Source organism: Oncorhynchus clarkii, chromosome 24 (genome assembly GCF_045791955.1).
Source record: "Oncorhynchus clarkii lewisi isolate Uvic-CL-2024 chromosome 24, UVic_Ocla_1.0, whole genome shotgun sequence".
Taxonomy (NCBI): domain Eukaryota; kingdom Metazoa; phylum Chordata; class Actinopteri; order Salmoniformes; family Salmonidae; genus Oncorhynchus; species Oncorhynchus clarkii.
Window position 1 is genome coordinate 35,372,376 of NC_092170.1, and position 9,792 is coordinate 35,382,167.

A 9,792-nucleotide genomic window follows, 5' to 3' on the forward strand; every position below is an offset into this window, starting at 1 on the left:
CTGAGCTTAAATATGTTCGGACTCTCCTATACCACTTTTCCCAACGTGTTATACCCCAAAGGTTGTAAATAAACCATTTATTTTAAGCTGATATAACTTGTATTATTTTTTATAGGGCTGTGAAACCCATGGCTTCAGACTGAGCATTTCTCAATGGAAATTGCTGCTGACATTGAACATTGTATTTCTCACCATTTCTTTACGGAGAGCAATTTCCATTTTATAACAGGTAGTGTCCACGTCACCACTTCCGCCGAGGTCGTTCCCTCTCCTTGTACGGGCGGCGTTCGGGTGGTCGACGTCGCCGGTCCTCTAGCCATCGCTGATCCATCTTTCATTTTCCATTGGTTTTGTCTTTATTTTCTGCACACCTGGTTTTCATTATCCAATCACGTGTTCATGTAGTCAACCCTCTGTTTCCCCCGTGTTTGTTGTGTCTGATTATTTCTGTGTTCAGTTCGGTTGAGGATGGCTGGTTTTTCATCGGGTGCTGTGTTCAGTTCGGTTGAGGATGGCTGGTTTTTCGTCGGGTGCTGTGTTAAGTTCGGTTGAGGATGGCTGGTTTTTCATCGGGTGCTGTGTTCAGTTCGGTTGAGGATGGCTGGTTTTTCATCGGGTGCTGTGTTCAGTTCGGTTGAGGATGGCTGGCTTTTCATCGGGTGCTGTGTTCAGTTCGGTTGAGGATGGCTGGTTTTTCATCGGGTGCTGTGTTCAGTTCGGTTGAGGATGGCTGGTTTTTCGTCGGGTGCTGTGTTCAGTTCGGTTGAGGATGGCTGGTTTTTCATCGGGTGCTGTGTTCAGTTCGGTTGAGGATGGCTGGTTTTTCATCGGGTGCTGTGTTCAGTTCGGCTGGAGCAGACAGGTTAATATAGTAATGCTGTATCCAGCTGGAGCAGACAGGTTAATATAGTAATGCTGTATCCAGCTGGAGCAGACAGGTTAATATAGTAATGCTGTATCCAGCTGGAGCAGACAGGTTAATATAGTAATGCTGTATCCAGCTGGAGCAGACAGGTTAATATAGTAATGCTGTATCCAGCTGGAGCAGACAGGTTACTATAGTAATGCTGTATCCAGCTGGAGCAGACAGGTTACTATAGGAATGCTGTATCCAGCTGGAGCAGACAGGTTACTATAGTAATGCTGTATCCAGCCGGAGCAGACAGGTTACTATAGTAATGCTGTATCCAGCTGGCCAGACAGGTTACTATAGTAATGCTGTATCCAGCTGGAGCAGACAGGTTACTATAGTAATGCTGTATCCAGCTGGAGCAGACAGGTTACTATAGTAATGCTGTATCCAGCTGGAGCAGACAGGTTACTATAGTAATGCTGTATCCAGCTGGAGCAGACAGGTTACTATAGTAATGCTGTATCCAGCTGGAGCAGACAGGTTACTATAGTAATGCTGTATCCAGCTGGAGCAGACAGGTTACTATAGGAATGCTGTATCCAGCTGGAGCAGACAGGTTACTATAGTAATGCTGTATCCAGCCGGAGCAGACAGGTTACTATAGTAATGCTGTATCCAGCTGGAGCAGACAGGTTACTATAGTAATGCTGTATCCAGCTGGAGCAGACAGGTTACTATAGTAATGCTGTATCCAGCTGGAGCAGACAGGTTACTATAGTAATGCTGTATCCAGCTGGAGCAGACAGGTTACTATAGTAATGCTGTATCCAGCTGGAGCAGACAGGTTATTTTAGTAATGCTGTATCCAGCTGGAGCAGACAGGTTACTATAGTAATGCTGTATCCCTCCCTGACTCTCCCTCTCCCCTCTCTCCCTCTCCCTCCCTGACTTTCCATCTCCCCTCTCTCCCTCCCTGACTCTCCCCTCTCTGACTCTCCCTCCCTGACTCTCCCCTCCCTCTCTCCCTCTCCCCTCTCTGACTCTCCCCTCCCTGATTCTCCCTCCCTGACTCTCCCTCCCTGACTCTCCCTCCCTGGCTCTCCCCTCCATGACTCTCCCTCCCTGACTCTCCCCTCCCTGACTCTCCCTCCCTGACTCTCCCTCCCTGACTCTCCCTTCCCTGACTCTCCCCTCCCTGACTCTCCCTCCTTGACTCTCCCTCCCTGACTCTCCATCTCCCTGCCTGACTCTCCCTCCCTGACTCTCCCTCTTCCTGCCTGGCTATCCCTCCCTGACTCTCCCTCTTCCTGTCTGACTCTCCCTCCCTGACTCTCCCTCATCCTGCCTGGCTCTCCCTCTTCCTGCCTGGCTCTCCCTCCCTGACTCTCCCTCTTCCTGTCTGACTCTCCCTCCCTGACTCTCCCTCTCCCTCCCTGACTCTCCCTCTTCCTGCCTGACTCTCCCTCCCTGACTCCCCCTCTTCCTGCCTGACTCTCCCCCTGACTCTCCCTCTCTCCCTCTCCCTCTCCCTCCCTGACTCTCCCTCTCCCCTCTCTCCCTCCCTGACTCTCCCCTCCCTGACTCTCCCTCCCTCCCTGACTCTCCCTCTCCCCTCTCTCCCTCTCCCTCCCTGACTCTCCCTCTGCCCTCTCTCCCCTCTCTGACTCTCCCTCCCTGACTCTCCCTCTCCCCTCTCTCCCTCTCCCTCCCTGACTCTCCATCTCCCCTCTCTCTCTCCCTCCCTGACTCACCCCTCTCTGACTCTCCCTCCCTGACTCTCCCTCCCTGACTCTCCCCTCCCTGACTCTCCCTCCCTGACTCTCCCCTCCCTGACTCTCCCCTCTCTGACTACCTCCCTGACTCTCCCTCCCTGACTCTCCCCTCCCTGACTCTCCCCTCCCTGACTCTCCCTCCCTGAATCTCCCCTCCCTGACTCTCCCTCCCTGACTCCCTCCCTGACTCTCCCTCCCTGACTCTCCCCTCCCTGACTCTCCCTCCCTGACTCTCCCCTCCCTGACTCTCCCTCCCCTCCCTGACTCTCCCCTCCCTGACTCTCCCTCTTCCTGCCTGACTCTCCCTCCCTGACTCTCCCCTCCCTGACTCTCCCTCCCCTCCCTGACTCTCCCCTCCCTGACTCTCCCTCTTCCTGCCTGACTCTCCCTCCCTGACTCTCCCTCTCCCCTCTCTCCCTCTCCCTCCCTGACTCTCCCTCTCCCCTCTCTCCCTCCCTGACTCTCCCCTCTCTGACTCTCCATCTCTGACTCTCCCTCTCCCTCCCTGACTCTCCCTCCCTGACTCTCCCTCTCCGACTCTCCCTCTCCCTCCCTGACTCTCCCTCTCTGACTCTCGCTCTCCCTCCCTGACTCTCCCTCCCTGACTCTCCCCTCCCTGACTCTCCCTCCCCTCCCTGACTCTCCCCTCCCTGACTCTCCCGCTTCCTGCCTGACGCTCCCTCCCTGACTCTCCCTCTCCCCTCTCTCCCTCCCTGACTCTCCCTCTCCCCTCTCTCCCTCCCTGACTCTCCCTCTCTGACTCTCCCTCTCCCTCCCTGACTCTCCCTCCCTGACTCTCCCTCCCTGACTATCCCTCTCTGACTCTCCCTCTCCCCTCTCTCCCTCCCTGACTCTCCCTCTCTGACTCTCCCTCTCCATCCCTGACTCTCCCTCCCTGACTCTCCCTCCCTGACTATCCCTCTCTGACTCTCCCTCTCCCCTCTCCCTCCCTGACTCTCCCCTCTGACTCCCCTCACTGACTCTCCCTCCCTGACTCTCCCTCTCCCCTCTCTGCCTCTCCCTCCCTGACTCTCCCCTCTGACTCCCCTCCCTGACTCTCCCTCCCTGACTCTCCCCTCCCTGTCTCTCCCTCCCTGACTCTCCCCTCCCTGTCTCTCCCTCCCTGACTCTCCCCTCCCTGTCTCTCCCCTCCCTCTCTCTGTCTCTCATCCACATACCTGTATACTGTGTTATTAACATGTTTAACATCTCAGCACAATCTCAAACTCAATTCCTCTAAATATGTACAAAAAGTATTTCAGCAGATTTTGTGGATTTCTGTGCATTTTTTGTATGGCTTAATTAATGTGCTCCAGAACGCTCAGGACCTCAGACTGGGGCGAAGGTTCACCTTCCAACAAGACAACGACCCTAAGCACACAGACAATACAACGCAGGAGTGGCTTCAGAACAAGTCTCTGAATGTCCTTGAGTGGCTCAGCCAGAACCCGGACTTGAACCCAATCGAGCATCTCTGGAGAGACCTGAAAATATCTGTGCAGCGATGCTCCCCATCCAACCTGATAGAGCTTGAGAGTTTTTGCAGAGAAGAATTGGAGAAACTCCCCAAATACAGCTGTGCCAAGCTTGTAGCGTCATACCCAAGGAGATGGTAATCGCTGCCAAAGGTGCTGTAAGTATCACATACTTATGTAAATGTGATATTTAAGTTTTCTATTTTGAATACATTTGCACAAATTTCTGAAAGCCTGTTTTTACTTTGTCATTATTGGGTATTGTGTGTAAATTGATGGGAAAGAAAACAATTTTATCAATTTTAGAATCAGGCTGTAACGTAACAACATGTAGAACAAGTGAAGGGGTCTGAATACTTTCCGAATGCACTGTAAGTGTGTCATGCAGCAAAACACAACTATCCTTGTTTTAGGATGCAAACCTGTCATATGAATCACTGCTGATCCAACCTGTTCTGATCTAATGAGATGGATGGAGGATTTTATACAGCCTAGAATCAAGTCCTTTCCCAGGCATGAAGGACGAAGCCAGGCACCTCTTGGTTCTCATTGTGCGAAGACTGAGCTTAAATATGTTCGGACTCTCCTATACCACTTTTCCCAACGTGTTATACCCCAAAGGTTGTAAATAAACCATTTATTTTAAGCTGATATAACTTGTATTATTTTTTATAGGGCTGTGAAACCCATGGCTTCAGACTGAGCATTTCTCAATGGAAATTGCTGCTGACATTGAACATTGTATTTCTCACCATTTCTTTACGGAGAGCAATTTCCATTTTATAACAGGTAGTGTCCACGTCACCACTTCCGCCGAGGTCGGTCCCTCTCCTTGTACGGGCGGCATTCGGGTGGTCGACGTCGCCGGTCCTCTAGCCATCGCTGATCCATCTTTCATTTTCCATTGGTTTTGTCTTTATTTTCTGCACACCTGGTTTTCATTATCCAATCACGTGTTCATGTAGTCAACCCTCTGTTTCCCCCGTGTTTGTTGTGTCTGATTATTTCTGTGTTCAGTTCGGTTGAGGATGGCTGGTTTTTAGACGGGTGCTGTGTTCAGTTCGGTTGAGGATGGCTGGTTTTTCATCGGGTGCTGTGTTCAGTTCGGTTGAGGATGGCTGGTTTTTCATCGGGTGCTGTGTTCAGTTCGGTTGAGGATGGCTGGTTTTTCATCGGGTGCTGTGTTCAGTTCGGTTGAGGATGGCTGGTTTTTCGACGGGTGCTGTGTTCAGTTCGGTTGAGGATGGCTGGTTTTTCATCGGGTGCTGTGTTCACCCGTGCGTTATATTTACCGTTGGTATTTTGTGCATTTGTTTTGCCTTGTGCCTTTATCTTAAAGTAAAGTACGTTGTTCACTCATTCTGCTCTCCTGCGCCTGACTTCATGCACCAGCTACACTCACCTTCTGACAGTCCATTTATCTACTGCAGTGTGTTGATGAATTATTGCTTTCTTCTGTGGAAATACAACATGAATTAAAATGCCAAATATTCCCGAAAACTAAATCAAGCAGAGATGTACAACTATTCAACCATGTTGATCATTACTGAAACATGCAAACTACAAACATTTAACCATTTAAAGATAATGAATGCATGACAACTAGATACAAATCTTTTCTTTAAAATAATTCATACAAAAGTCAAGAGTTGACTATAACATAAGTTCAAACAAAACGAGTGTGTGTATATGTGTGTAAGCGTGTGTGTGTATTATAATTTTTGTGAGACACAAAAAAGGGCTGTGTAGATCGCCATTACCCATCACGCATTGCTCTATTGACATTCAAAAGATTGTTCCAATGTATGCCCCCCAAAATGTGTTTTCCTATGAATGAAGTCTGCAAAAATACTTTGTGTACATAATTTGCACGAATTGAGTGTGAGATTGTGTTGCTCATTCCTATTGTTTTCATTCTAGAACAGCTCCTTCTAAAGGGAAGGGAATAGTATACCTTACAAGTCTTCCGATCTTCTTGATTTATTGTCAAATTCAGGATAAGAGCAAATAAAATGTTGACCTTTAAAACTCTGCATTCTTGGGAGTTTTTCCCTGACCGCCTGACTCTGGGCACTTGTCATTCACTACTACACTCATAGCTCCCTCCCGTCCTCCTCCATAAGTGTCAGCCAGCCACCTCCAGACAAATGAGCTAATCAGAGACATGGCAGTCAAGTTGTTGTGGAGATATTTAGGCCTACCTGCAGAGATGCTGAGCTAGGATGGATTCTGATGAAGTCTATAGTCTACAGACTAGAGACGTGATTAATTATATACCAGAAGGAACTTTATCCATCTCACTGTGACCACCTGGCGGACCCCACAGCCTTTGGAAAGGCCTACTGGGAAGTTTGCGATCTGCTGAGTGCGACACGGATTGACTGGCAAATTAAATCACTGTGACTGTCTGCAATCAGAAGGGAGACCGGGAGACCGGGGGTAAAACTACCGGAGCTGATTGGCGACAGGCAGGCAGCACGCGCTCTCCCTGTAGCGGCTGCAAGCGCTCTGTTCTCGTTATCTGCCCTCGCTCTAGACCACAGAGCCGCTGTAAATATAATTTACCGTAGCCCTACCAATCCCCGTGCGCTGACAGAGCAGGAGAGGAGAGGTGAGGGGGATAGAGAGAGAGTGTGTGTGTGTGTGAGAGAGAGAGAGGGAGAGAGAGAGAGTGTGTGAGAGAGAGAGAGAGAGAGAGAGAGAGAGAGAGAGAGAGAGAGAGAGAGAGAGCGAGAGAGAGTGTGTGTGTGAGAGAGAGAGGGATAGAGAGCGAGAGAGAGTGTGTGTGTGTGTGAGAGAGAGAGAGATAGAGAGAGAGAGAGAGAGAAGCACACACATCCATCCTCTCATCCCTTGCTCAACGATAACACACCATTCCCTCTCTCAGCTCCTCGTGACACTTGCTTCTTATCGCACTCAGGGCGGCTCGAGAGAGGCAGCTGTACGGTGTGTGTGTTGCATCTACCGGGAGGCGCAAGGCAGGATGCGCGATGGGGCAGGCGTGTGGACACGCGCTTCTCTGCCGTAGCCAGCAGTACCAGCCCGCTGCTTCCGAGATGTAAGTGCTACAGACGCGCGTGTTATATTTTGTATTCTGTGTGAGAGAGATCTGCAGGGGAGAGCTTTACATAAAAGCACAATCTTTATCTGATGCTTTGCCTAAACAGTGGGTTGAACAACTGGGCTCGGTTCTAGGCAATTTGTGTGTGTGTGTGTGTGTGTGTGTGTGTGTGTAAAGAGTACAGCGTTGGTAACTTCACTAAAAGCTGCACCAAGGTGCAGAAAGAACAGTATAAGTGCTCTCCTTGCTTCTGATGTTTTGATGTTGTTATCCAGAGTGTGTGTGGGTGTGTGTGTTGGTTAGGTTAGGTTAGGTTAGGTTTAGGGTTAGGAGCTAGGGTTAGGTTTATGTTTAGGAGCTATAATCTGATTTAGGGTTAGGGTTAGGAGCTAGGGTTAGGTTTATGTTTAGGAGCTAGCATTAGGTTTAGGGTTAGGGTTAGGAGCTATGGTTAGGTTTATGTTTAGGAGCTAGAATTAGTTTAGGGTTAAGGTTAGGAGCTAGAGTTCAGTTTAGGGTTAAGGTTAGGAGCTAGAGTTAGAGTTAGGTTTAGGGTTACGGTTAGGAGCTAGGGTTAGGTTTAGGGTTAGGAGCTAGAGTTAGGTTTAGGGTTAGGAGCTAGGGTTAGGTTTAGGGTTAGGAGCTAGAGTTAGGTTTAGGGTTAGGAGCTAGAGTTAGGTTTAGGGTTAGGAGCTAGGGTTAGGTTTAGGGTTAGGAGCTAGAGTTAGGTTTAGGGTTAGGAGCTCGGGTTAGGTTTAGGGTTAGGAGCTAGAGTTAGGTTTAGGATTAGGAGCTAGAGTTAGGTTTAGGATTAGGAGCTAGAGTTAGGTTTAGGGTTAGGAGCTAGGGTTAGGTTTAGGGTTAGGAGCTAGAGTTAGAGTTAGGTTTAGGGTTAGGGTTAGGAGCTAGAGTTGGGGTTAGGGTTAGGGTTAGGAGCTAGGGTTAGGTTTAGGGTTAGGAGCTAGGGTTAGGGTTAGGAGCTAGAGTTAGGTTTAGGGTTAAGGTTAGGTTTTCGGGTTATGGTAAGGGCACGGGTTAGGGTTAGGGTTAGGGTTAGGTTTAGTGTTAGGGGTTAGAGAAAATATAATTTTGAATGGGACTGAACTGTGTGTACCCACAAGGTTTGTTGTATAAGACTATTATAATTTCACTTTGATGATGACGATATTTCTGTCTTCAAGGGAATTTATTTATCTGGGCGGTTTCAATAATGAGAGGAGTCAAGAGGAGAAGAGAGGAGGAGAGGAGTGTGGTTGTGATGGTAAGAGAGGAGAGGAGGGTGGTTGTGATGGTAAGAGAGGAGAGGAGGGTGGTTGTGATGGTAGGAGAGGAGAGGAGGGTGGTTGTGATGGTAGGAGAGGAGAGGAGGGTGGTTGTGATGGTAGGAGAGGAGAGGAGGGTGGTTGTGATGGTAGGAGAGGAGAGGTAATATTATCAGGCACATTGCGTCTCTTTCAGCAGGAGTATAGCCTACCTGACTGGCATGAAAATGAACCATGGCTAAAGCTTCCTTCATTCGCTATTTAAGTGCAAAGATTACATGTATTTTTAAAAATTGTTTTCCAAAACAGGTGCATTATAATGGTCCATTCTAAATCATATATTATTTAGTATATCTTCAACAAATATATATATGCATATTTAACCTTTTTTTTCACCAGGTAGGCCAGTTGAGGAGAAGTTCTCATTTACAACTGTGATCTGGCCAAGATAAAGCAAAAGTAGTGTGACCAAAAACAAAAACACAGAGTTACACATAAACAAACTTAGTCAATAACACAATAGAAAAAATCTATGTACAGTGTGTGCAAATGTAGAAGATTATGGAGGTAAGGCAATAAATAGGCAATTGAGGCAAATTACAATTTAGAATTAACACTGGAGTGATAGATGTGCAGATGATGATGTGCAAGTGGAGATACTGGGGTGCAAAAGAGCAAGAAGATAAATAACAATATGGGGATGAGGTAGTTGGGTGGGCTATTTACAGATGGGCTGTGTACAGGTACAGTGATCGGTAAGCTGCTCAGACAGCAGATGCTTAACATTAGAGAGGGAGATATACTGTAAGTCTCCAGCTTCAGAGATTTTTGCAATTCGTTCCAGTCATTGGCAGCAGAGAACTGGAAGGAAATGCGGCCAAAGGAAGTGTTGGCTTTGGGGACGACCAGTGAAATATACCTGCTGGAGCGCGTCTTACAGGTGGGTGTTGTTATGGTGACCAGTGAGCTGAGATAAGGCTGGGCTTTACCTAGCAAAGACTTATAGATGACCTGGAGCCAGTGGGTTTGGCGACAGATATGTAGTGAGGGCCAACCAACGAGAGCGTACCGGTCGCAGTGGTGGGTGGTATATGGGGCTTTGGTGATAAAACGGATGGCACTGTGATAGAATACATTCAGTTTTCTGAGTAGAGTGTTGGAGGCTATTTTGTAAATGACATCGCCAAAGTCGAGGATCGGTAGGATGGTCTGTTTTACGAGGGTATGTTTGGCAGCATGAGTGAATGAGACTTTGTTGCGAAATAGGAAGCTGATTTTAGATTTAATTTTGGAATGAAGATGTTTAATGTGAGTCTGGAAGGAGAGTTTACAGTCTAACCAGACACCTAGGTATTTGTAGTTGTCCACA

General features: G+C 48.2%; 1 protein-coding gene across 1 annotated transcript in view; it reads left to right on the forward strand.

Annotated features, from left to right (window-relative positions):
* Positions 1-7,077: 7,077 nt before the first annotated feature.
* Positions 7,078-9,792, forward strand: part of LOC139382376 (cGMP-dependent 3',5'-cyclic phosphodiesterase-like) — a 224,980-nt gene continuing 222,265 nt past the window's right edge. The window contains exon 1 of the mRNA XM_071126381.1: positions 7,078-7,158. Coding sequence (XP_070982482.1) covers positions 7,091-7,158 — 68 coding nt within the window. The 5' untranslated portion in view covers positions 7,078-7,090. The remainder of the gene's footprint in view (positions 7,159-9,792) is intronic.